Raw genomic sequence first — 25,489 nt, 5'->3', positions numbered from 1 at the left:
CAGTATAGCTCATTTAATCAGCGCGATATTTGAATGCAAATGTAGCAATAATAAAAAGTTATTTGTTTATATTTGAACATAATAAAAAAATGTGTTTTTATGTACTTATAGCTTAATCATAAAACTTTACCTTTTAATTTATAATTATTACCGTTATTAATATTATTATTATTTGGAATTACGAAATTGCAACCAAATTATCTGTATATCGATAGACGGCTGCACTAACGGCGGACTGCACATCTGACTACAGCGAAGCACTTTGGTCACACTGGCCCACGAACAACTTGAGAGCAGCAGGAAAATCGAACAACTTTCTTTTTCCACTGCATTGTGTGTGTGCCTGCAAAAACACAAAGTGCGCAGAATAGCTTTATTCAGCTAGCCGATACGACTCGAAAGTGGATTAATTAAACAGCGGCACCGAGGCCCTGCCCACCGACAGCCGCCCCCGCAAAATTAAAAATTGCCAAAAACACCTACGCGCAGGCAATTAAGACCGTGTGAGCTAGTGTGCGTGTGTGCTCGCGAGTGTGTGTTGTGCTGCTGGGGCAGTAAACATTTTCTGGTGAAAATCGGGGGAAAATGAAGAAAATCCTGTCCAAGTTCGAGCGCAATGAGAACTCGCGACTGGAGAATCCGCCCAACAGCAGCAGCTCGTCGTCCTCGAACGAGAAGAACAGCTTTGTGGGCAAGGTCTTTACAGTAGGACGCGTCACGGTCACCGTGGAGGATGTCCTGGCAGAAGGTACATGACTATATATACCACTTTACATCTGTTCCCCCATTCCCCTATCTACAACACGTCGCTCGCGATTATGCTTATCACCTGGCTGATTTACAGGTGGGCAGTAGCCTGCAGACCGCTTTTGGTCTCGCCCCTCGTCAGAGATTAGATAAACCCCTTTAGCGCGAGAATTTCCAAATGTGGGGCGTACTTAAACCGCTAGAAAGCATAAAAATCAGCTGCGTATCCTCCATAATTGGGGGCGCCACTTGTCGCATTTCCGATTATACATACGGTCCAAACACTTGTTTTCCAAACCAATTTTCTCTTTTTTCTCTCAAACATTTCTGTATAAGTGCCATATAGTCATGACAACTACACTCCGACCTGGATATATATTACCTTCTAACAAAACTTTAAAGCATTTTAAATTATTTCATCAATTATAAATACTTAATTTTGATGTTATAGCACGTTCCCGTGCTGAAGTCTTACTGCAACTTAAAGTTTCATTCCATTTGCACTGAAATTTTTGCCCTTGGCACGGAACTGAATCCATAACTCGGCTCTCTAATGGGTTGCAGATATTGTGGCTAAATTTGTGTAAATCTTTAAGAGGTTTATTTTTGCGAAAACCAGAAGTGCCAGCCTTTCTATTGTGACAAATTGTGTCCGCGATAGAGAAACCCGACTGTACAAACACAGTTACGGTTCTGGTTGGTTTTTCCATGGAATACCCATTGAATTCCCGTAGCCACTACACATGGCCACAAATCAATTGAATCAATTATGTTAATTTTGCCAATGAAGCGGCAAGACCAACACTCATCAGCCGACTGTCTCCGAGTCTTCCGTTTTTCACCTTTCGCCGAGCTAAATGGCAAAGTTCGCCCATAACGAAATCGTTTGTGCTGTGTGTGTCCTTGTCCTTGAAATGCGGAGTGCTCCACATCCTCCTGCAGTGCAAGTGCCTCCTTGTTGGCCTGGCCCCAGCACTCTCCGCCTTACATTTGATCACCTAACGATTGCTCACCCACCGCCTTCCCATTCATTCGCCACCTTTCCTTTAGCCATTACGTAGTGTATTATACTTTTTATACTTTTGGCAGTCGGACTCGATTCGTAATTTTGTTTTGTGATGCGCTGGCGCCGCTGGCAAGTAGTTAGCTGTTTTCGTAGATACCCTGTAATTGTAAGGCGGATAGTTTGCCAGCGAAGGTAAACTAGTATAAATTATATTTAACAAAAAGATTTAACTATGTCATTAAATTTACCATTTTCTGACTTGCTGGAACGAATAAGGAAGGCCTAAAAAGTAATTATTAGTTTGTAGGAAACAGATCACTTACACTTTACTTTAGAAAGAACCTCAATTTAAAATTCTTTACATGTGCTTGGTATATGAAGTATTAGAATAGAAATTGCGAAACTATTAAATATAAAACAGTGTATGTGTATAACCAATTTTAGTCTGTCGGAAATACTGGGTACCTCCAAAGCAACACTGTGCTTAATCACCTTAAATATTTACCTGCTTTCTTTGATTCAACTTTTGAGCACAACAATTACAAATGACTAAGCGTCAAACAGTTAACGAATAAAGCTTTCCCGCCGGCATCCCGCCTTCACCCCTCGCACCACGCCCCTTGTTGCTTACCGCCCAGCTTGCATTTGACGCCCCTTCAGACACTTTTTCTACCCTCGTTTGCGATTCAAATTGCCTTCTCGAGTTTTCTCGCATCGCTACAATTGTGCATTGTTATTGTTGCTTTTCATACTATTATTACTGGATGTTGTTGCTGTACTTTTTGCCAATGTTGATTTGTTGCTGTTGGCTGGGCAACCTTCAGCATTGATTAACATTTGACGCCATAATTTCACAAAGTCGAGCAAAAATGGTTACATTCGCTGGTTCGCTATTCACTTCTGACTATCGTCTACACAGGGAAAAATGATGTATGCAGTTATAGAAAATGTTTTATATACTTCGTCAAAACTTATTTATACTTTTAACCAGTGGTATTTGCATTATCTTATGGATTAACAAAAATGTATGGTGTCCAGTATAGATGATTTTTTCCAAGCTCCCACTGTCCCCATCTTTTTTATTGTTCCACCCCTCCGTCTTCCCCCGCTGAGTATTGTTATTGTCGCATGTTATTGTTGTTATCTCTGTACGTGACCTTCAATAGTTTAGTTTATATTGCGTTGCCTTTTTATCGTACATTTTGAAGTGACGCAAAGCGACAGGTGGAGAGGGCTGAAATGTGGGGGTATTCTACTTGAATTCTATTTGCAATAAACTGAAATAAACCTCATGCAAATGGCCTGTTAGGCAAAACATTTGTAAGTCGTTCCATGGCCAGACAGTAACTGCTATCGCTCGAATTCAGGTACCCTTTATAATTTGAACACCAAGGGGGGATATAAGTGAACGTAATAGTCTAGAAATTCCATTATTATCACGTAGATATGTTTTAAATGAAGTGGGAGGGAATTGCTACAAACACGCGGCTATAAAAATACACCACACTTTCTTTCTTTAATAAACACATTAGTTCATTAACTTCCGGCCTAAACCAGCTATTTTACATCTTGTATGCCTTATGACATAACATAAAATAACAGGGTACTCATCGGGTTGTACTTTTTCGCATTTCCTCCCCCCATTCAAATTTGCTATGTTGTTTACAGCTGACAGCTGTTATGGATGTCTAGTCACTCAACTTATCCCACTAATGCTCGGTTTTTCTCTTACCCCATCTCTTCAATACTCACGCAGGTGGTTTTGCCATGGTCTTTTTGGCCAGGGGCAACGGCGGAGGCAGTTCCTCGGCGACCAAGTACGCCTTGAAGCGAATGTACGTCAACAATGAGCATGATCTGAACGTAGCCAAGCGGGAGATCCAGATTGCGGTGAGTAAATAAATCAGGGCAAACCAACCTAATCTAATAGGACAATAACTTTTACTCCCCCAGAGCAACCTGAGCGGGCACAAAAACATCATTGGATATGTGGACTCTAGCATCACGCCCACCGGAAACGGGGTGTGCGAGGTGCTGCTCCTGATGCCCTACTGTAAGCATCACATGCTGGCCATGATGAATGCGAGGTAAACGAAGTGAACCTAAAAATCTAGTCCGCTTGATTCCCGAAGTCGAATGTAATTCAATGAAATCCGCCACAGATTACACGTTGGCTTCACGGAGCCCGAGGTTCTCAACATCTTCTGTGATATTGCCGAGGCTGTGTCTCGATTGCACTACTGTCAGACTCCGATCATCCATCGGGATCTCAAAGTGGAGAACATTCTGCAAACGGACGTGGGCAACTTCGTACTCTGCGACTTTGGATCGGCAACGGCCAAGACGTTAAATCCTCAGCAGCACGGAGTCACCGCGGTGCAGGAAGAGATACAAAAGTACACCACTCTATCTTATCGGGCTCCCGAGATGATCGATCTTTACGGAGGAAAGAGCATAACCACAAAGGCGGACATTTGGGCTCTGGGTTGCATGCTCTATAAGCTGTGCTTCTTTTCCTTGCCCTTTGGAGAGAGCACGTTGGCTATTCAGAATGGACAGTTCTCTATTCCAGACTCCTCAAAGTACTCGAAGGGCATGCACCAACTGATTAAATATATGTTGGAAACCGATATGGAGAAAAGACCAAACATTTGGCAAGTTTGCGAAGTGGCCTTTCGACTGGCTGGCAAGGATAATCCCGTTCAGAATCTCCATGTGAGTGATGCTCTATGTTTTTTATTTCTTAAATTGGTGTATGATAATCTTTCTTTATTTTCTATCAGAAAACTCCCATTCCAAACTTCGATCTACTAGTAGTGCCTCCGTTTGAGTCGGAAGCCAAGAGAATCAGTGCAGCAGCCTCCAAGGCGGCGAAGGCTCAGAATGTATCAGTTGTGGAGGCTGGAACCAGCGTAGCTCCTCGGTCTCGTCCCAAGGGTTCCTCTTCGGTGCATGGAGGAAATCCTTTGGGACTCGGCTTGCCACCTAGTCCCTCGCCAAGACAGAATATCACCTCTCCACAACCTCAGCCTCAACCCGTGGTCGAGCAATTCCAGGCCAACTTCCCAGCTATGCCACCTGCTGTTCCTCCACCTCCTCAAGCTGTTACTTCGGCAGCTCCTACTGCCAGCCATCTCTTCGAGTCAAGTGGCTATCCAGATCCATTCAATGAGCCAGATGCAGCAACCGAATTTTTACCTGCAGGAGAAGAACCTAACAAGGAAGAAGTGCCTCAGGACCCAAACGTAATTGCTGGCACGCCCACAAAGAGCATGTTAACGCCTCCCAAGCCAAGTGGAGGCGGTGGTCATAGACGAAACGTTAGCGACACCTCGGCCTTCAATAAGTAAGTTGCATTTACGAAGAAAGGGTCATCTAAAATCAAGAATACACATTTGGATTTCACAAATTTTAATTCTTATTTTAAGCACAAAAGTTATGTCTTTTAAATTAAATATTCGGCCAGAATCACTTTCGCTTTTCCTCTAAACTAATACATTCCACTAAAATAGCTTTCAGACTGCAAATTGTAATATGGTTTCGAAAATATTTAACTATTCTTGATGTTAGACATTTCAAAATGCGTTGGTCCTGCACGATCTGTATGTGTTCTGTGTTCTGCTCTTCTCTTGTTCTTTTACTCAATCTCTGCTTGTCTCTTTCTGTGTATTCCCGATCCTTAAAAGAGTTACAGTTAGAAGTGACCAGGACGAGGGCGATGAGCCACGGAGTCAATAGATTCTTTCTAGCCCTAAGACCTCTTACTTACTTTTCCTGCTTTGCTTGCTTATTATTTTTTGTCCATCGCTCACTGATCATCTAATCATTCATTTGTTTTGTTGCGCTCTAGAACTTTTGCCAATGAGACAAGTCAGTTTCTGGCCCCGTTTAACAACAACTTGGCTGCCATGGGAGACGGTCCGCAGACTTTGGCTACTGCTGCCTCAAATCCTGGCATATATGCATCTGCAACGGCGAACTCATCCGTGGTATCTATTAGCGAATTAATGAAACCAGGACAAGCACCAGTGGAAAAGCGAGTGGAAGCCTGGAATCCGTTCGAAGAGGAGCAGCCCTTCAGCCAGATGACCGAGGATCACATCTTTGAGGCAGAGTTCGACAAGATTCGACAGAGAGGTAGTCAAGGAAGTAAGTTTTGGGAAAGAGACGAGTTTTTAGCTAACTCAAATTTACCTTTAAAGTTTTAACTCAAAATTGGCTTCTTTGATTTCATTAGGCATCACAGCAAAATCGGCATCCACAACTTCCACCCTAACACCTACGGAGCAGATTCCTTCTGCGGTTGTGGCTCCCGTCACAGCTGTTTCAGGGGCAGTGCCTCCTCCGCCGATTGCTGCCGCTGTATCTCCTCACCCATCGCTGGTCTCCGAGGATCCATTCGGATCGGCGCCATTCAGTTTGCCACCCGGACTGCGTGAAAAGGCGAGCTCGCTGCGCAAAACCGGAGGTAAAGCATGAAACTCTACCTTAACTTTTTGCAATACCAGAATACGTTTAGTTTTCCGATTGTCGCTTTTGTTCGCTCTCAATCTCAATCCAGAAAGTGAAAGTGATTTGAACGTAGACGTAGACGTAGTCTAAAAACTTCCTAGTAACGCTATGCTCAACTCAGCAAAGTGCCGCCAAGGCGATCTCCTCGATATCCTCCATCCAAGGAGCCGCTTCCAGACCACATCGGCAGCCGCCGTAAGATAAGATCAGCTCCAGCTATAAATTAACCGTATACTAGCCTATCGCTGCTCGATCGAAAAAATTTAGGGTGCCATATAGATGGGGGAAGATCCCGCGAATACTATTTAAGTGCAATCAATCAATTTGTAAATACCCCATGCACCTACTAACAAAAAAAAAAGCACCAAAAATATCTAAACAAACTGTCTTATCTATTGTCATATGAGTATATTCGGTGATCGATATGATTTCTTCACTAAACTATGAGCTGTAATTCCTTACAACTATTTGGTCTAAAATACCACATCTCTAGCTTTTAAAAAATCAAACCCCTAAAAAGTTTTATTTCTTCCTGGTAAACTTGTTACATTTTCGTCACTTTGTTTTTGTTTATTGGGAAAATAAATAAACCCGTTTCCCTCCCTCCATTTATTTAACAATCATCAATCTACGCGCTTCTAAAAAAGTAATACTTGGTGCTGGTACTGTGCTTGATACAGACTATCAAAAAACCAACCCGAACTAATAAATTACATATATAAATATATTATTACACCTAGGCATAAAGTTAATTTAGTTATTAATGGTAATAAATTAGCGGTTGTGGTTCAAAAACTAACCAATCAAAAGAACAAATTTCAATTATCTGTATTGTACAATTCATTGGCTTATTAGTACATGTATCTACTCTGTGTGTAATTGTAAATTAAGCTAAGAGAAAATTTTAAAAATATTTATTTATGTTGTTGGCGTAGAGTGTAAAGCAATTCAATTCTAACTGGCGTATACATTTTTGGCAATAATCAGATAATTTGGCATATCAAAGTTATTACCTTCTATACCTACATGTGTAAAACGTGCAATTCTAAAGATTAATGCTAAAAAGTTTAATATTATGGATCTGTAGATCTATTTATCGCTAAACACGACAGCTGACTCTATTAAGATTTTTACCTTCTTATCGTTTTTAATTTCCGCTTTCGAAAAAGTTCGCATAAAACTCCGATCTGTGCGGATGTGGCAGCAGACAAACAAAAAAAAGTAATCCAATCAATTGTTATTTATCACTACGAGAGTCCAATCAACGCAAGACAATATATATACCATCAAGTTCGAGATAGTCCAATAATGTTTTTTAAATTGTCCAAATTGATCACTCTTGTCCCCTACTCACAGCGACACCAATTAAAATGTTTAACTAGCTTTAATTACTACACTTGTTAATACTGTAAATATTTAAACGAATGGGAGAAAAAAACTTTAAGCGTTAAACCAAAGAGCTAATACTTAGTAACTGAATTACCCAAAATGAGCAACCGATAAGCGCAATGAAAGCAACAAAAGTCAGGTAACCAAGACACATACAACCAGATTATCAGATAAAAGCAAATACAGATTATATCTATATATACATAAATCACTATATATTTATACAAACCAATTAAAAAAGGGCGTTAGCTTAAGCTCAGCCACAATAATTGTATAAGATTTAAACCAAAACTGAAGCAAAACTGCAATAAACTCTATATTATGTTTCAAAAACTGAACATTGACAAAATGTAAATCAAGCTAACTAAATTTGTGGGCCCCATTATGATAAGTAATTGATGCACAGATAAACATTTGAATTTCTAAAAGTCAGAATTGGTTATTGGCAAATTAAACAACAACAATATGTTTGATGGCAAATTTCCAAAAATCGTATTAAACTGTGCGAGCCTCCAAATCAGCAAATAATTTTCCAAATCAATTGTTGGGTCAACATTACAACTTATTCCAGCTTCTATCGTCGCCTTCGTTATTCAACTAACCAAATATTACGTATACGTCACGTTGAGCATAAAGCATTCATAAATCACTTAGTAACATATTACATTCCAGGGGATAACAACCACGTGTTCTCACATTTATCATCCATACTTAGTTGTAGAACAAACTGCCGCTAACCCGTAAACCCGTAATCTCATTACCTTACTGCATAAAAGTCCTTCGCTCTCGTCCACAGCGAAATTCATCGGCGTTTCATCAGGTGGAACAGGAGGCGGAGTGGCCACGCCTATCGGCTTGGTAGCGGGAGGAGCAAACACCGCCACCTCATCCAACTCATCCAAGTGGTTGCTCTCCCCCACCTTGGAGGTTTCCAGCGAAGAGAAGACCTCGCTTATCAGCAAACTCAAAACAGACTCGGAATGTGGAATTCCAGGCGGTGTTGGAGGGGCTGGCGAAGGTGTCTCTGGTTATGTTAAGCTCCCTGTGGAAGACCGCAACAAGTACGAGAAGCTTCGCAGCAAAGATCAGCCCACCTCAGATGACTCCGATTCCGAAGCTTCGGAGTTCTTTCAACAGGACAGCGATGAAGGAGGTGGCGGCATCTTTAGGCAAATGCAGATGGTGACTAGCAATTTGCCGGAAACCATCCATAAAATCCAACAGGTTGCCTATCACAAGGTGGACAAAACAGCTCATCTGCCAATTGTAAAGAAGCTTCGCGATAAGACCAAGAAACCGACAACTGCTGCCCATCAAGCGGCCCAACAACTAAATCTCATGGCTGCTGCGGTAGCTGCACAAGCTGAAGAAGCTGCCAAGGCAGCGGAGTCCGACGGTGATTCCATCGGATCTGCCAGTGACCTGCGGGCAGAGGATGATGATATGTTTGACGAGAATCCTCGACAAACTCAAGCCAAGCAACGTCGTCCTTTACCAACAGAAATGGATGGAATAAGCGAGTCAGTTAAGACCTGTAGCAGCTCTGCCTACCATGCAGAATGTGAAAGTGTAACTACCCATGAGGACGATGTGCGGAGTAGGGTGGTGGTGAAGGTGCGAATGAGGAAGAAGGACCGTGCCCTTGTGACTGGCACTGGCGATCCAAGTGCTCCGTCAGAAGAACTAAGTCCCACTTCCAGCGATCTCCTCCACAAGTTTGGTGACCGTCCATTGCTCCTAGATGATGAATTGGATTATGGTTCTGGAGAGAGCAAGAGTAGCACTGAATCTCCTGTGGCTCCAGCTCTGCCAACCAATCCCGAGGTGCAGGAATCGGAGGAAGATGTGTTCGCCCTGGCTCCATTTAAATTACCAGTCGGAATTCCTCTGAAACGAAAGAGTAAGCCCAAAACTAAGACCAAGCCGTCTGAGCCGGGGATGTGGACTTCTACACCAGTTAAAACCGCCGCTGTTGATGATCCCTCCACCAACTTTGCCAGATTTCCATCGCAGCTTACGCCAACAAATCATGTGGAAAATGTGCAGCTAGACGAGTTCAATGAACCAATTTTCAATCCCTTCCAGAAAAGCACACAGAAGACGCAGCCGGAGAAAAGTAATCAATGCGACCTGTTCGGCTTGGAACCATTTCCACAGGTAATTCGTACAATCGAACAGAACCCACAGCACCACCAGATCCACCAATTTCCCAGCCACAACAACAATAACAATGTGATCACAGTGCCCGCCTCCGTATCTGTTGCTCTTCCTGCCTCCGTTCCTGTGTCTGTTTCCGTCACTTCGTCTGCCCCACAACTGGTGACCATAAATCACTCGATTATTATCAACAAAACTCCGGAGCCGCCGATGAACTTTAATAATAACCAGACTGTTAAGTCGAGTGGCACCAGCAGTGTCTATGTGAATGTGCCGTCTTTCTCCAGCATGAGCACCAGTTCCTGCTCCATTAACCAGCCACAATCCTCACCATCAGCTGTGACTCCAGTTCAGGCACCTCCTCCAGTTCCAGTTCCTGCCTCTGTTTCCGTTCCAGCCGTTCCAACTCCAATACCGGCGGTTGTTACCCATCTGCGTCCTTTGCTGCCAATTGCCGATAATGCGTATGTACAAATTTCCCAAGATCGCTGCTCAGATTTCACACCGGACGACGAGGAGGAGCCCGTGGTGTTGCGTGATGCCGATGTGGTGGCAGACGGTATACCTACCCCTGCGAAACCAAAAAAGGAGAAGTCCCATCTGGCTGTAAGGGTTTTGCCGGGAAAGCTCACACAGAAGGTTAAGGGACACTCGTACAAAAAAGTAAGCGCGGCTGCTCTGGGATCGACCAGTTCCCTGAGCTCCGGCAGCAAGCAGAAGCACCAGCGATTGCAGTACCAGTCCCACGACGATGACGACGACGAGCAGGATCAGGATGAGAACCGAGGAGCTGGCGGCGGTCGCAATTTCCAATCAAACACCATACAAAATTCTGCAAAAACCGGCTTCAGCAACATGAGTTTCGAGGACTTTCCCTCGGATCAGGAAATGGATCGTCTATCCAGGACCATTCCCTTTGAGGTGGTTAGAAACGAAAAGATGTTACTCGAGGCAGAGAAGAAGTTCGGTTCCCTCAAACGGCGGAACAATTTGTTCTCATAAGTGGAAAGGAGGGGGCACGACCATCAAGGAGACCTGAGACTGAGTGTTTCAAATTATGTTGGCATTTCGTTGAAGCTTTTCTCCGTTCCGTTTTTAGTGTGGTTCCAAAAATAACCAATATGTGTTTTTTTGAACATAGTATTTACTCTAGTGTAGCAATGTTGAACAGTGATTAATACCATCTACACATACACATATTAAACACACAACAAGATCAATACCCATAACTGTTATTTAGTGCAAAAATGTAAACTAGTTTTAGGAGCGAAACAAGTTTAATTTATACGGTGTGTAAACTTACCAAAGTTACATTTATTCTTGTGGCATTTTCAGCTTGAAGTAATTAATTAATTATTTATTTATTCAAAACTATGTGATTATACACCCACACCCAATAACAACCCCAAAAAACAATTTATCACTTAAGCCAATTGCATTCACTGACACACCAAGGTATTTAAGCATTAATTATTCTATCCGTATCGAATAACATACGCGTTTATGTTAGTACACCATTTGTTTTGCATTATGTATTATCTCGACTATATAAAATATGCATATTGTATTTATAATTTATTCCAGTGTTTTCTTTGGTTTCCTTGGGAAAAGCAGCAAACTAGCCTTCTCCTAAGCCAAATAAAAATTGTAAAGCATTAACTTTTGAGAGCTGGTAACAGGTATCCGCTGTTGGGTTGCTTCTTAACAAAAGATAATGCACGGACATCTGTTGCTTATCAAAAAATTGTATACATATATAATTTTGCGGTTAAGAACCTCATACAAATGTTTCTTCTCGTCAACCGCTTGTTGCTATTTTAGTACTTTTGTGACATTAAATGCCATTGAATTCTTACACATTTACAGTAGCAACTCAACATAATTCGATTTTTACGTTTGTTTTTAAAACATTAGACATTAACAGGAGATTTCCAGGTTTATGATAACTATTTGTCCAAGGATCCTAATGTTTTGTTGAGGATCAGCCTATTACTAAGCCTACGCATAGTTTTTTTGGATTCCAACATATCGAGTGCCCACTGCAATCGTAAACAAAGAACAGCTGACATGTGTTGAGGTATGTGTAAGTTTTTGCGTTGTGGAAACTCATGCAAGATAAGCGGAAAAAGTTGCCAGCCCAAGCGAAAAATCCGACAAAAAGAATCAAATTCCAAGTCGGCAATACTTACAACATCACGTAGCTGTCAGATAAAAAATTTTGTCGTATCGCACAGTACGCCCTCAGAAATATTTGCAGTTTAGCGGAAAACGTACATCAGCGAAGACATGAAGGAGAACCAAAACTGGAACCGGGACACCAAACCAATTCTGGTCAAATGCGGAGGATTCTCCTCGCAATTGGCCAGGAATGTGAACGAGAAAGTGGACGGTGATCCACTGTGGGGATCGCGATTTGATGCCACCAATCCAGAGGCTGTGGTCCAAACACATCTGGATTTTCTCCGCAACGGCGCGGATATTATTCTAACCAACACATATCAGTCCAGCGTGGAGGGTTTCGTAAAGTACCTGGGCGTGACCAGAGAACGAGGTGTGGAGTTGATCCAAAAGAGTGTTCAACTGGCCAGGCAGGCAAAGGAACAGTATCTAACTGAAATCGGTTCTGACTTGGAGTCGGCTCTTCCCCTGATACTGGGCTCAATAGGTCCATATGGCGCATGTCTCCACGATGGATCTGAGTACTCCGGCAACTATGCGCACAAGATATCCAAGGAGCAGCTGAAGACGTGGCACAGGACGAGAATCGAGATTTTGCTCGCAGCTGGGGTGGATGGACTGGCCCTGGAAACACTTCCCTGTCAGCTGGAGGTGGAGGCGGTCACCGAATTAGTGCTGGACAACTTTCCGGATGCCGAATTCTGGGTCTCCTTGCAGTGCAAGGTGAGTAAAAACCAACCAAAATAATGGTAAACAATTAATTCCACATTTTCAATTAAAAGATAATTATAATCGAGAGGTCGGTTACATTTTAATTAAACAAATTAATATTTTCAGGACGAAAAGCACTTGGCTAGTGGAGAACACTTCGCGGAGGCGGCTCTCTCTGTCTGGCGGTTGGTCCAAAGTCGGAAGGCTGAGAACCGGCTCCTTGGGATCGGCCTGAACTGTGTAAACCCACTATTCGTGACCCCTTTGCTATCATCGCTTGCCAAAGTGTCCGGATCGGATCGCATCCCACTGGTGGTGTACAGCAACCGCGGCGAGATCTACGACGCGGAGCAGGGAGAGTGGACTGGAACCGGCGAGGAGGTGGTCAAGTTTGTGCCCGAGTGGATCCAGCTGGGAGCGCGCATCGTTGGAGGCTGTTGCCGGGTCTATCCGACGGACGTGTTGGCGGTCCGCAAGTACGTCGATGGCCTCAACATAAAGCCGTAATCGGGCGAGAACTTCGGCCACTGATAGCAGCCTTGTCGCTAATGCGAAAGCTGTTTCGTGTGACTAGACCTAGACCTATTTAGTTTGCTAAATACATATATATGTACTAGATGTACCCAGATCAGATGGCTTCCTAATCAGCAGAGAGTGGAAAAAAGCGTGGACGGCTGGCTGGGAGACGAACACAGATTATACGGACGGACCAAAGGTAAACAAGTGGGCTGGGGATATGGGCAGACGTTCACCCAACGACTGTTTTTGCAAACCTAGCTCAATTTTTCAGTCCAAATCAAAACAATCTTTTATACAATTATAACACGTAAACATGCATTTGTCCTTTAAAAAACTTATTGTATACTTAGCTTTCTATACTTTACCCAAATCAAATTTTGAAACATGAATATTGTTATAAAGTGTGTATGTGTGTATGTACAGATGTAAAGCAATAAACTGTAGAAGGAACTGAAATTTTTAGTAGTTAGTCTTATAGTAATTTTCCTGTAAAAGATTGATCAACTGTCATCAGTTATAATTTACCAAGGCAAACCCTTCACGTTCGCGTCATATTTTATACAGAAGGGTATTCTCAGCTTACGTAGTGATGGTGAGCACCAGGAGTAAAATGCACTAGGAAACTACTATCAGAAATCAATTTATATATTGATTGAAAAGTATGTATATTATATAGGAACTGAAACTGCATACCGAATTTTCGAAAGAGAAAGGACGGACTGAAAGTGGAAGTACTAGCCTTCTAAATCTGAGGCTGTTTTGTCCGATGGAGCTGCATGCCCATCTGTGCAAAACTATTGTATTTTGTCCCACTTCAAGGTATTATAAAAATGAGATGTTAACTGTTTTTTTTTCTGAATGAAAGCCCCTCTCACTCCTTTTTTAATTGTAACCCTAATTTTCATGATATTTTTAATCGTCACCTAAGTTTCACCTTGTTAAGAGGTATTTGATTGATATCGTATCGTATCCTTTGTTATGTTATCTTATTTCCATGTTCATTAGCGGTTTGTTTACCAGAAAAGGGGTTTCACATTATTTTGTTCTTCTACATCAGTAAACCTATTTTTGGACCACAATCTATTGTGTGCAGTCGGAAGCTCCCCCATTTTCCTTTGAGGAGGACAGAGTCAACAACCAAGTACATCTTGAAGTGTTGGTCCTATGCGGCGTCCAGAGGTTATCGACGACGACTTAGCAGAGCCGACATCCCGATCAGAGTCACTCGGAAGCCAGAAGCACGCACTGCGGCGCTCTGACGATTTCATCAGCCTCGTGGAGGGGGAGTCGCAGTCCACCCGGACAATCCAATCTGGCTGGCCAGCGTCTGGCAGCTGTGCACCCGGCTTATCGCCGCTCAGAAAGTATCACTTGGTGGGGGCACTCTCATGTTTGTGTTTGCCGTTTTGTTTTGTTATAAATTATTATTATTATTATTATTATTATTATTATAAATTTCGCCCTGATAAGCCGCACAGCTGAGTGGCCCTTCAGAAAGTATAAAAGCCCCTCGTCGCGCAGTGAAACACTTAAACGTTCGTTGAGCACCCAGTGAGACTGATCATATCCACCGGTCCGGTCCGAAAGTTTTGTGATAACCACTTGATAACCAAACAGTCTAGCGTCTAATAAAGTTGTTATTGAATTTGCCCATTTACAAGATCCATAAACAAGCTGTCAAGGTGAGTGCGAGGCGTTATCGTGTGTTAGTCGCTTTTGACTGATAGATTCTGTATACTCTACCAAAGACATTAGAATATTATAATGTCTTTGACTCTACCCACCCAAGAGGTATCCTTAAAAGTAAAACTAGAGAATCTTATAAACTTTTTTTAGGCTTTTCTACTGATACAACTTAAATTAAAATATTTTAATTTAAGATTATGACACTTCTTTCAAGACTCCCTTTAAAAGATATACATTAACCATATAATGGTGACAAATTTTCAAGATCTCATGTATGTATATATTTCGAATGTAGCATTTATTGAGGTACCTAAAAATACGACCTTGATTTTATAATTGTATCCGTGTTATTGAAATGAAATATTTGCAAATATTTTTCACCTAAAATCTAACCTTTTTGATAATAAGTCTTAAAATATGATCCACAACCATATATCTTAGCTAAAGTACTTAGACCTGTTTTCCTGATTGTTGTTCTTGAGCAGTCGAAGCCCTTGTCTTCTTTTCTTCCAAGTTCGTTGAACTGCAAGTTAGAGATTAGATTTTCCGTTGCATTGTATCACATCGATCTGATTCCAGTGGAATCCAGGTGCCAGACCTAATATACATATTTGATTATCTTGCTGCCCGCTGACGTAGAAATGTAACTAATAATCAATTGGCCATGGTTCCTCCCCTCATAGTAATCTTTTAATCATGGGTTTGACGCGCGTGCTACTGAAGGATGGCGGTTTTGGCACCCAGATGACTGTCCATGTGGGTAACTCTGTGGATGGGGATCCGCTGTGGAGTTCCCGCTTCAATGCCACCAATCCGGCGGCCATCATCAGCACCCACCTGGACTTTTTGCAGAGTGAGTAAATGTTTGCTGGTAGCAATTAGCAACAGACTAACTAAATTTTCCCTTCGACAATACCAGATGGTGCAGATATCATTTTGACCAACACCTACCAGTCCAGTGTCGATGGTTACATGGAGTATCTGGAGCTGGACGAGGAGCAGAGCATAGAGCTGATAAAGAACACTGTCCGCTTGGCACACATCGCCAAGGAGCGCTATCTCACCGAGTGTTATCAGGCACAGCTGGCGATGCCGGAGGGTAAGCGGACATCCACATGGTTCAGCTCGAGTTAGATTAATTGATATTTTCGATCGCACTTTAGATTGCGCTCAAGGGAATTAGGTACTCATTAAATATTCAATTGAGTTTTCAAAGTTGCATTATTTCCAAAAAAATAAAATTAGTTTTTTTGTTTTTTTAGTAATCGTGCTCAATTAGTAATTTCATTTTAAAATAATTTTTTAGGATACCCTCTGATCATCGCCTCTATTGGACCCTTTGGGGCCCACCTACACGATGGCTCCGAGTACACCGGAAGCTATGCCGACTACGTGCCGGCCAAGGAGATTACGGATTGGCATCGCGTGAGGATCGAAGCATGCTTGGAGGCTGGTGTGGATGCGCTGGCCATCGAGACGATTCCCTGCCAAATGGAGGCGGAGGCCCTGGTCGAGATGCTGTGCGATGATTATCCGGATGTGAAGTTTTGGGTGGCCTTCCAGTGCAAGGATGAGAATACCTTGGCGCATGGAGAGACCTTTGCGGATGCGACAAATGCTATTTGGGACCTATTGGCTGAGCGTAATGCCCAGGATAAATGCCTGGCAATCGGAGTAAATTGTGTGCATCCCAAGTTTGTGACTCCTCTGTTCAAGAGTTTGAATGGAGACCGCGAAGTGGGTGAGCAGATACCGCTGGTGGTGTATCCCAATAGCGGGGAGGTCTACGACGTGGCCAACGGCTGGCAGGGAAAGGAGCACTGTGTTCCCCTGGCAAACTACGTACCAGAGTGGGCGCAACTGGGTGCCAAAGTCATTGGGGGATGTTGTCGCACCTATGCGCGGGATGTACGCCACATAGGGGAAGCCATTCGCGACTGGAACAAACTGAAGAAGCTCTCCTAGAGATGCAATTCTGAGCTGGGGATCTCAGTAACTTCGAAAGAACAAAATGATTATTCATTTAGTACTGTAAATATATGTATTTAGTTATTAAGGCTTAGAACTTATTTGAATAAAAGAAAGGAAAGACAAAAGATACGTTTCTTTATATTCTAATCTCCGAGTTACAACATTAATAAGCACATTACTATTAAATGAAACCCTTAAGATGTGGCGCTTTTTATTTCTATGGTTATCGATGGATTTGTTTTACATTACTCTTAAAAAACTAATCAAAAGTTCAGTTCTAATTAAGTAGGACTCGAAACCGAATTAGATCAATTTTAAATAACCAAAACGAAGTTAGTTAAATGTCAAAATGTAACATTTTACAGGTGCCCAAGTAGAGAATGTGAAGAGATAGAAACGATGAAAAAAATACTACACTTTCAATTGTGTGTAAAACCATCGATAGTATAGTCCCATCATCGATAGGGTAATCGATGTTTTGACAGTCGTACCAACGCCGAAAGTGACAGCCAAAAAAAGAGAGCCAGCTGTGGAGATTTGCAAAAATTTAGGAACTTTTGAATTTGTAGAGGAGCTGCTAGTTAAATACAGACAAAATGTTGATCAAAGTGAAGGTTAGTGGGGGGATATGTATTTCAAAATAACTAGAATAAAGATAAATCAAAGCCGACGTGCCCAGCGGCACTCCAAACAACAACAAAATCGGGGGAGCTTACAGTGAATATATATGTGGTTGGATTATTTATGTAAATATGTATTATGATTTAATTAGACCCTGACCGGAAAGGAAATCGAGATCGACATTGAGCCCACAGACAAGGTAGATCGCATAAAGGAGCGCGTGGAGGAAAAGGAGGGCATTCCACCCCAGCAACAGCGTCTTATTTTCTCCGGCAAACAAATGTGAGTTTTGAGCTATTCGTCATTGATTTTAGCTCATTTCGCATGTGAATGACTTCCATTCCAGGAATGACGACAAAACCGCGGCGGACTACAAAGTGCAAGGTGGATCTGTTCTTCACTTGGTTCTGGCTCTGCGAGGAGGTTATTCCATTCTGATACCTTGTATGTAACTAGCGTGTTCATAAGCAGAAAACATTCATTTAAAATTCACTCAAATATATTAAGCTTGAGAAGCGTCATATGGAGAATTAATATATGTAACCTAAAAAAGCAGTCCTAAAGTGGTTTAAAAGAAAACAAATTGTATATTCGCATCGGGAAAATTTAGACAATGAATTGGGGCCATCATGGTCTAACACATGTTTATTGTAAGCCAAAATATAAATCATTCGAAGAAAAAGAAAGAACTGCACAATGGCGGGCGTAGACTTAAAGCATTTAAAAAGGCATTTATTTTGTCTCAGTGGCAGTTTGTAAGTTCAGTTCTGTTTAACAAAACGTCCGACTAGCAGGTGATTCTTTGGCGTGCACTGTTCGGGCTTTAAGCGTGTGAGAATAACCTGGTAGCCCGCCTCCACCGCCTGCAGCTGGCGATCTGTGTCTACAACGGACATGCAGTGGAGTCCCTGAAGCGTGGTTTCCGGCTTGCAGTTGGTGGTCCCCATCTCGTGTGCCTGATCTGCCGAGTGGGCAATGTACAAGTAGTTCTTTGCGTCTAACACCCTTTGGAACGCTGCGCTCAATGGGTACGAAATGTGAGCCATGGGCTGCAGAGAGCCATAGCAGCAAGGACAGCAAACAAAATGTGCCTTGGCTCTTCGGCACTGCTGCAAGACGATATCTGTGGCTGTTCCACAGGCGTGCAGAGAGGCCCCGATTTTAAATGCTCCGACAAAGTAATCTATATTGCATTGGTAAAAAACGCAATTGGTTAAGCCCAATTCGGTTGATCTTTTTTGAGCTTGGAGCAAGGAGAAAGCTTTGTTTTCCATCACAATAATGGTACAATTTGGCAGCTTGAGAGCTAGAAGTATGGCCAAGTGCCCTGTGCCGCTGCAGAAGTCCACAATGCGGTCACCTGGCTGCGCCAAGGAAACTACCGCATTGGCCATGTTCTCCAGCTGCTGCCTCTTGCGCTCGAGTCGCTCCTTGGGCAGTGCGGAACTCTTGGCATGTGTGGGCTCAATCTGCTCCCAATCTATAAGCTGCTGACCATAGGTGTGCTCAGAATCGGAGTTGAATTGCAGTTGCAGCGAAGAAAGCTTACTTAGAGCCGCTTCCACCTTTAACTGACTGGTGTAAATGCGATTTCTGGGTTTGTATCGCTTGGGATCGGCTTTGTACAGACTGGTGGCCTCGCAGTCGGGGATTCCTAGTTCACCGGGAGGGGTCTTTACAGCTTGCGGCACATAAAGATCTCTTAGAACCCTGGCGCACTTATCGTCAAAAGAATCGATCTAAAACAAATATAATTTTATATCTTCTATAATTATTTGGGTAGATCAACTTTACTAACCTCGCTGAACCAGGTACTAGTAAGTGGAAAATGGGGCAGCATCTGCCCGCAATGCTGGAAGACAATTCTAAACAGGGGGTACAAAATTATATCAGCAATTGTGAAGCTGATGCCCTCGGCGAAGCGATGTTCTATAAGCAGCTCCTCCTTAGGTGTGGTGCACTTAATCTGCACTCGTTCTCTCTTCTTGACTTTGCCGCCATTCTCAGTCTGATTGGCCTGCTCCCTGGCCTGTTTATAGATGTTATGCATCCTCACTGGTTCGTTCATATGCTGCTCGAACCTCACCACTTCTTGTGGGACGGAATCCAAAATTTGCCCACTATGAAGTTTACTGACAACAGCAACCACATCCACCTCACAGAACCTAGTCCAAATTGATGCTTCTGACGGAGCCAACAGGCAGCTTCCCTTAAATCCTAAAAGTTTCTTTTGGGCCTCATTCGATTGTCTTGCAATGAGCTCACTGAAATTAAGGAAAAATTAAGTAAATGTTTTCACTTATTTACCATTAAACTTTTTATCCAACCGGCAAACAGCACACGTTCCAGCTATGAAGGTATTTCCGTCCTTTTCGTAGATCGGAAGTTTTAAATCCTGGATGGCGGGCAAGGATGCGGCTTCCCTGCACGTGATGTGTCGATCCGTCAGCTCCTTTTTGAGTTGGGAACTTCGTAAAGCTATTTTACCGCCTTCGATCTTAGATTGAAAATTGGTTATCATTCTATAATTAAGCTACATAATTGAATTGAGACCAACCTTTGTGGAAACGAAGTTCACTCGCACATTTTTTGGATCGTTTAAAAATTTGTATGTAAACAAAGCCAAGAACGAGGACACACTAGTATAAATCGTGGTCTCTTTTTGAGTGCTGATCTCGATCTCCAGGTACAACTGATCCATAGTTTCATTAACCGATCATCAAAACAAAATGGAAACTAAACGAAAATCGAAAAACGAAAATATAATAAATGAGCAAGAAAATTATAAGCCAGCTGGGGGCCAAAAAGGAAAGAGGAAGAGCCATCGGCATTCATCTGTCAATTTACTCTGCGATGTGAACTTGGGTTATCGATTACTTATCGGACTGTATGTGGCGCACTATTTAAATTTTAAATTAGCATATCCATATCTATATCTCCATGGCATATCAAATTTTTTTTAGAGAGTTGTAACTTTGTACAATTGAACTATGTAATATTGTTCAAATAAAACTACAAATTTTGTTCTCGTTGTAAAGAGGACTAAAACAAATTGTATTGTCAAGAATCAATTTCTGAACACCATATGGAATATGCCCTTTTGGTTTGATGTATTTAAGTTCATTTCTGTGATGCAAAAGCGATGGTTTTCAATAAAATATTCCTGAAATCCCTTCTGACACAGACTAGTTTTGGATCGCCTTGAGCAAGTTCCTTTTTTTAAGTTTCTTCCGTTCCCATTCTTATTCCCACTAACTTCCCCTGTTCTGACCGTTCCCAATGCCTGATGGCTAAAAATAAAGAAGTGCTGCTTGCCGCCGTTCTTCTGGCTCAGCAAAAAGGGCAACATAATTGTGGTGATACACTGCCCTTGGAAATTCTCCTTCCGCTGTTAGGAGCAAGTTGGCTTGGAATAGTTTAAGCAAGTAAATTTTTAAACATTTATTAACCCAAATCTCCTTTAAAAATAACTAAACCCAAACCAATTTTGCAACTTAAATATTTACATATATACTATACATACATGATTTGGACTTACGGAATAGTAAGTCAAATAATCCTAAATTTCTTAACATAAAGCAAACAGGGAGATGATTTTAAAATTTGAGACCTGCTAAAGTGGAAGGGTATTTCCCGCCCATTAATGCAAGCTAATTTTAGCCATTCCGAGGAACGATGGACCAAGGAATGGGCATAAGGTAATGGTAATGTTGATGTGGAATGGGAACCCGGCAGAATGTTGCGACGGCTTTATTTACCTGCTGCACTTTGCTGCTCGCCTGCTGCGATTTCTAATCGAAACGAAACCTTCTACCCTAATGATGGCCTCGGGGAATAACCTTGGCCCTTTGTTAGCTGAAAAATAGGAGTTTATAGTAATTTTTTGCTTGGGGAACGAGAACTCAATGATTACCACATATACATAACTTGCAACATGCTGCATGTATGAGATCGCTGCGCTCCAACAGCTGTTCGCCTGCTCGAAGTTGTTCCGTTAAAATCTGTGCTAGGGCTGAGGCCACAAAATGTTGCACAAAGGGCCGGCAGCAGTCATCCCGCTCGCACTCGCGTACTCCTTGCGTGCCCTTCGCCATGAAATGCAACACCCAGCACTCTGGCCCTCTCGCTCTTGCTTAGAATTTTTTCTCGCTTGGAACGTGATGGGGAACACAGCATGGGAATGGTAATAGGAATGGGATTCGGGAAGTAGCAGCGGGAAGGGGTACTGTGCTCTATCCGCTTTCCAGCGCTGCTGCTCGCCTGTTCCCGGACACCATCGAAATTTCACATGTATTCCCACGGCCTGAATTTTCCCATGAAGAAGAGGAAGAGGATGGGCAGAATTTCAACAAGAGACAGCCGGAGAATCGCTCACATACACACTCTGCCTCTTTTTTTTCCGTGTTTTTTTTTATGCATGAGGGTAAATGCACTGGAAAATATTACCCTTTTTATCCTGAGATCAAGAGATTGGAAAACTAAGTATGCACGTGTACCTTACCTTTCATAGAAAGTATGAAAGAACGATTTATAATTTATCATAATATTTAATTGAGTACATCCCAATACTAAAACTTTTTTACTGCGATTACTAGGACATCAGCACCAATGCTTTTTGAAAGAAATTCAATTTAAATTCAAACAATGTGCATATAAAAACTACAATATTTAAACCCACACCTTTGCATAATTGCATTTTATAAAATCTTTGATATGACATTTCTTTACAAAATATTAATAATTTTTTAAAATGTTCAACTTCCTTCCTTATTTAGATATTCAAACATTGGTTTGGTTTCGCTGAGTGCATGGTTCTTCCGTTCCTGCGGCTCTGATGGTCGTTTTGTTTATGATGCTGTTGCTGATGATGCTGCCCCTTCTCAAATTCCCATCGCCCTGCTTCTCCTCGACCTCCTCCCGATCCATGGCAGCGCCTCAAGTCCAGACTGGTCCTGGTCATGGACCCTTGTCGTCTTCGTACTTTACTTCTGCATTCGCTTGGGCTAACATCTTCTTCATCTGCTGCATCCGCGGCTGCTTTAACCTCCTTAACCTCTTCTTTGCTAAGGCTTTTCTGCAACTGTGGCACTGTGGGGTCGGTTTAGAAATAACTTTCGTATAGAAAACTATCATACCACCTATAATAAATCAGTTAAAGAAATTTTAAAATACCATTCTTACAAAATGCAGCATGAACTTGGGATCAACAACTTCTCCTCAAGGGTGGCGACCACAGGCGGTACAAGAAGTTACCGATGGCCGAAATTAAAGTCTTAGTAACGTGCACACTATAATGCAATGGAACGTATAAGAATTCCAGACCCTGGAGAGAATTCGGTCGAATAGAGCGAATGTTGAAGATTGGTAGAAATGCCATGGTCGGGAGTGCAGGATTTGGAAAAACGATATGCATGTGAATTTTGAAGTAGAATAAAAGTCATAAGAGACAAGACCTACTGGGCCGAAGTATAGAACAACCAGATGTTAAAACACATAATGGCTGTAGTTTACTTCTTATACCCACTGTGCCCCAACAAATGCGGCCTTGGGGAGCTCCAGGAATGCCTAAGCAATTGCGAGACAACTGGAACCACTTCCTCAGTCACCTCCTCCTCCTCCTCATTCCCCTGCCCCACGTCCTTGGACAAGGCCTCTTCTAATGGTCGATCCACGACTGTCGTGTCTCCACTCTTCATCGCCCACCTCACTGCTCCTCGGCTCCAGCAACTTCGGTTTCCGATAATGTGGCATTGACTCGGCAGAAGTTATTCCAGTTATTTGTGCCACACTCTGCCAGACATGCAGCCATATGCTCCGGCTACTGCACTCCTGGTCTGTCAATATTTTCAAGGATTTTTTCATTCTTCCAGGCATGCCGATGAGGTATGTATGTTGCCTCTTCCTATAAGATTTGAGCTCATATGTAGTTACCTCAGAAAATATTTTGATTGAAGGCACTTGTAGCCAAAAACTGGACCAGCCTTCTATTTTGATTAAAAGAAATGAGAAGAAGACAAGAAATTGTCTTCAATATAAGAAACTAATTTCTTAGTGGCAGATCTGTAAATCCTGAAAATAAATGTTGCATTATTGGAGAAGAACGAAGAATTCCACAATTAAAACAAAACCAAAATGTAATCCCTATTGAAAAATAAGACTATTACATCGCTGCTTCATAGGTAAATGTACCACTAAATGTACATAGGTACGTTTGACTCGTAATTTCCAACCAAAATCAGAAACCGAGCATAAGAGGAGTGCCAAACCGCAGAGTGAGCTCTAATATGTAGTCTGCTCCGAGTCTAACTCTATTCACCACTCAATCTCAATTCGCGGAATGATTTTCCCAAAACCACCACTCTATCGTCGCCCCACTCCACAGGCACACGTTCATACATAGTACGCCCGCTCAAAGCGGCGACTCCATGGCGAGGCAACAAACAAACAAACAAACACGCAGACGAACAGACAGACTGACAAACAGACAAACAGACAAACAGACGCCGTAGAAATTCACACTCAGTTCAAACGGAACGAAATCGGGGGCAGCGCGATAAATCTCATGGGTTAGTGGCTGCGAAGCCTGGGCGCCTGTTCGTTAGAGTCCATGAATCGAAATTGTGTGGCTCAAGTGACGATGTTGTCTTTTTTTCGACTTCGTTCGCCCGTCCGATGCCTTAATTCGAAAATTAGTGTTGGTTGCGTTGCAGTCGCTTCAATTGACGAGAGCGATATTCGCATGAGAAGATGCTTTCAGACTGCGAAATAACTTGTTTTTAATATCTGGTGGTAGGACATTCCTGGAAAACAAACACATATATGTGCGTACATGTAGATACATATGTACTTGCTGCTCAAAAGTTGAGTGTACGGGTTCTTTCTTTCGTCTTTTTCGCTCCGCCAGCGCTTCCGATTCGAACAACTAGAGCAGTGAGCAGCATCATTTAGATTTAGACCGGAATTGTAACAGGCGCTCAGCGCCGATAGACCGGTTAACCGACTCGCCGCGATTATTCTCGCCCGCTTGCTGTCCCACTCTCTGGCGAAGCTCGCGTTGTCCCTCTCGCACGCGGTGAGCTTTTGCTTGGAGCTTCCGGTTGAGCGGAACTTTCAAAGGTAAGTTTTGAAACCAACCATTCGAATTTGGCGGTCTTTCAAGCTCCTGTTAATAGGAGAATTCATTTTAATTGAATTCTGAACCGATAAATTAACTTATTGCAATTTGGTGTCCTTCAATTACACCGGACATGCTCTTCCGCAATATGTTTTAGTCCGAGATAAAATCAACAAAAGAAATAAAGTTCTTATTTAGAAACTGTGTAGTGCGGCAGTCTATTTCGGCAACTTTTAAGAAGCTGACCGGACATCTGGAAGAAACACGATCTAGACGGGATTTTTTTGGTACCAACTAAAACGGACCATGAAACCAAGTCAATTGCTGATCATCAGCTTAATTATCAAAAAAATGATTGACAACACAATCCAAGGTAAAGTCGCTAGTTGTAAGAAAACCAAAGATGGCAAGCTGTTCATTAAAACCAAGCTGATAAGAGATCGTCCATATGTATGTATGTACATATGTATATACCTCTTCCAATGCGCTGTACCACAAAGCTCTGCACATCCACTTGTGTAAGCTGTGCTTTTGGAGTACATGTAAGCACTTCTGCCTGTTACATACTTTTCAACGAATCAGTATACCCATTTACTTTAGGAGTGACGGGTATAGTCAGCAGTAGTATCTATGTGTCAACGATTTGAAATCCCAATCCTACTTCATTTCAAACCTATCTGCCTTGACTCTCTGTCAACGTTAACAACAATATCTGCTATATGGGTAGATCTATGGCTAGACTTGGAGAGCAGAGGCAATAAGTATGCTGATGCCGCAGCTAAGGAAGCAACTATTGCGGCACTAAAACCAAATATTCGACGTCAACCGCAACGATATAAGCAAATATTTTATAACTATAACTCTCTGACAAATATGTT

The 25,489-nt window shown here is 42.4% G+C and overlaps 6 protein-coding genes across 10 annotated transcripts; 4 read left to right on the top strand and 2 right to left on the bottom strand.

Annotated features, from left to right (window-relative positions):
* The first annotated feature begins 259 nt into the window (after nt 1-259).
* LOC120446421 (AP2-associated protein kinase 1) lies at nt 260-11,389 on the top strand. Of its 3 annotated transcripts, none has more exons than XM_039627381.2 (8): nt 260-748; nt 3,510-3,643; nt 3,707-3,840; nt 3,916-4,468; nt 4,537-5,099; nt 5,604-5,902; nt 5,991-6,221; nt 8,451-11,389. In XM_039627381.2, the coding sequence occupies exons 1-8, from the start codon at nt 586-588 to the stop codon at nt 10,811-10,813; spliced, it is 4,440 nt and encodes a 1,479-aa protein (XP_039483315.1). In that variant the 5' UTR covers nt 260-585; the 3' UTR covers nt 10,814-11,389. The 3 variants fall into 3 exon arrangements, with proteins under 3 accessions (XP_039483315.1, XP_039483316.1, XP_039483317.1); XM_039627382.2 differs by lacking the exon at nt 8,451-11,389 and adding an exon at nt 7,435-7,987 and having other exon boundaries at nt 261-748; XM_039627383.2 differs by lacking the exon at nt 8,451-11,389 and adding an exon at nt 6,315-7,987 and having other exon boundaries at nt 261-748.
* Nucleotides 11,390-11,913: 524 nt separating this feature from the next.
* LOC120446422 (homocysteine S-methyltransferase) lies at nt 11,914-13,675 on the top strand. The gene is made up of 2 exons (XM_039627384.2): nt 11,914-12,712; nt 12,827-13,675. Exons 1-2 carry the CDS (start codon nt 12,098-12,100, stop codon nt 13,205-13,207), a joined length of 996 nt encoding a protein of 331 aa, XP_039483318.1. The 5' UTR covers nt 11,914-12,097; the 3' UTR covers nt 13,208-13,675.
* Nucleotides 13,676-14,744: 1,069 nt separating this feature from the next.
* On the top strand, nt 14,745-17,001 carry LOC120446419 (homocysteine S-methyltransferase). The gene is made up of 4 exons (XM_039627378.1): nt 14,745-14,901; nt 15,589-15,758; nt 15,825-16,004; nt 16,212-17,001. Exons 2-4 carry the CDS (start codon nt 15,602-15,604, stop codon nt 16,868-16,870), a joined length of 996 nt encoding a protein of 331 aa, XP_039483312.1. The 5' UTR covers nt 14,745-14,901; nt 15,589-15,601; the 3' UTR covers nt 16,871-17,001.
* A 330-nt stretch (nt 17,002-17,331) lies between these two features.
* On the top strand, nt 17,332-18,052 carry LOC120446420 (NEDD8). The gene is made up of 3 exons (XM_039627379.1): nt 17,332-17,490; nt 17,649-17,779; nt 17,844-18,052. Exons 1-3 carry the CDS (start codon nt 17,473-17,475, stop codon nt 17,947-17,949), a joined length of 255 nt encoding a protein of 84 aa, XP_039483313.1. The 5' UTR covers nt 17,332-17,472; the 3' UTR covers nt 17,950-18,052.
* Nucleotides 18,053-18,203: 151 nt separating this feature from the next.
* Nucleotides 18,204-20,318, bottom strand: LOC120446418 (glutathione S-transferase C-terminal domain-containing protein homolog). Its single transcript, XM_039627377.2, has 4 exons — nt 20,055-20,318; nt 19,825-19,994; nt 19,296-19,761; nt 18,204-19,236 (listed from the first exon to the last, which is right to left on the bottom strand). Exons 1-4 carry the CDS (start codon nt 20,196-20,198, stop codon nt 18,259-18,261), a joined length of 1,758 nt encoding a protein of 585 aa, XP_039483311.1. The 5' UTR covers nt 20,199-20,318; the 3' UTR covers nt 18,204-18,258.
* A 2,125-nt stretch (nt 20,319-22,443) lies between these two features.
* On the bottom strand, nt 22,444-23,070 carry LOC120445539. 3 transcript variants are annotated; one of them, XM_039626008.2, is made up of 2 exons: nt 22,679-23,054; nt 22,444-22,585 (listed from the first exon to the last, which is right to left on the bottom strand). In XM_039626008.2, the coding sequence occupies exon 1, from the start codon at nt 22,908-22,910 to the stop codon at nt 22,701-22,703; it is 210 nt and encodes a 69-aa protein (XP_039481942.1). In that variant the 5' UTR covers nt 22,911-23,054; the 3' UTR covers nt 22,444-22,585; nt 22,679-22,700. The 3 variants fall into 3 exon arrangements, 2 of the variants coding, with proteins under 2 accessions (XP_039481942.1, XP_039481941.1); XM_039626007.2 differs by having other exon boundaries at nt 22,670-23,015; XR_005615756.2 differs by having other exon boundaries at nt 22,465-22,585; nt 22,636-23,070.
* Between the last annotated feature and the right edge of the window lie 2,419 nt (nt 23,071-25,489).

The sequence above is a fragment of the Drosophila santomea genome, chromosome 2R (genome assembly GCF_016746245.2).
Source record: "Drosophila santomea strain STO CAGO 1482 chromosome 2R, Prin_Dsan_1.1, whole genome shotgun sequence".
In the NCBI taxonomy this organism is placed as follows: Eukaryota; Metazoa; Arthropoda; class Insecta; order Diptera; family Drosophilidae; genus Drosophila; species Drosophila santomea.
This window is presented reverse-complemented; position numbering and strand designations above follow the sequence as displayed.

Excerpts from the sequence above, each read along its gene's own strand:
- LOC120446421 (XM_039627381.2), top strand. The coding sequence starts at position 586 with ATGAAGAAAATCCTGTCCAAGTTCGAGCGCAATGAGAACTCGCGACTG. Across the intron at positions 5,903-5,990 it reads ACAGAGAGGTAGTCAAGGAA|GCATCACAGCAAAATCGGCA; the intron begins GTAAGTTTTGGG and ends TGATTTCATTAG. Across the intron at positions 6,222-8,450 it reads CTCGCTGCGCAAAACCGGAG|CGAAATTCATCGGCGTTTCA; the intron begins GTAAAGCATGAA and ends TCTCGTCCACAG.
- LOC120445539 (XM_039626008.2), bottom strand. The coding sequence starts at position 22,910 with ATGCATATCGTTTTTCCAAATCCTGCACTCCCGACCATGGCATTTCTA.
- LOC120446418 (XM_039627377.2), bottom strand. The coding sequence starts at position 20,198 with ATGGATCAGTTGTACCTGGAGATCGAGATCAGCACTCAAAAAGAGACC. Across the intron at positions 19,995-20,054 it reads TGAACTTCGTTTCCACAAAG|ATCGAAGGCGGTAAAATAGC; the intron begins GTTGGTCTCAAT and ends TTTCAATCTAAG. Across the intron at positions 19,762-19,824 it reads GGAACGTGTGCTGTTTGCCG|TGAGCTCATTGCAAGACAAT; the intron begins GTTGGATAAAAA and ends CCTTAATTTCAG.
- LOC120446422 (XM_039627384.2), top strand. The coding sequence starts at position 12,098 with ATGAAGGAGAACCAAAACTGGAACCGGGACACCAAACCAATTCTGGTC. Across the intron at positions 12,713-12,826 it reads GGGTCTCCTTGCAGTGCAAG|GACGAAAAGCACTTGGCTAG; the intron begins GTGAGTAAAAAC and ends TAATATTTTCAG.
- LOC120446420 (XM_039627379.1), top strand. Across the intron at positions 17,780-17,843 it reads ATTTTCTCCGGCAAACAAAT|GAATGACGACAAAACCGCGG; the intron begins GTGAGTTTTGAG and ends CTTCCATTCCAG.
- LOC120446419 (XM_039627378.1), top strand. The coding sequence starts at position 15,602 with ATGGGTTTGACGCGCGTGCTACTGAAGGATGGCGGTTTTGGCACCCAG. Across the intron at positions 15,759-15,824 it reads CCACCTGGACTTTTTGCAGA|ATGGTGCAGATATCATTTTG; the intron begins GTGAGTAAATGT and ends CGACAATACCAG. Across the intron at positions 16,005-16,211 it reads ACAGCTGGCGATGCCGGAGG|GATACCCTCTGATCATCGCC; the intron begins GTAAGCGGACAT and ends ATAATTTTTTAG.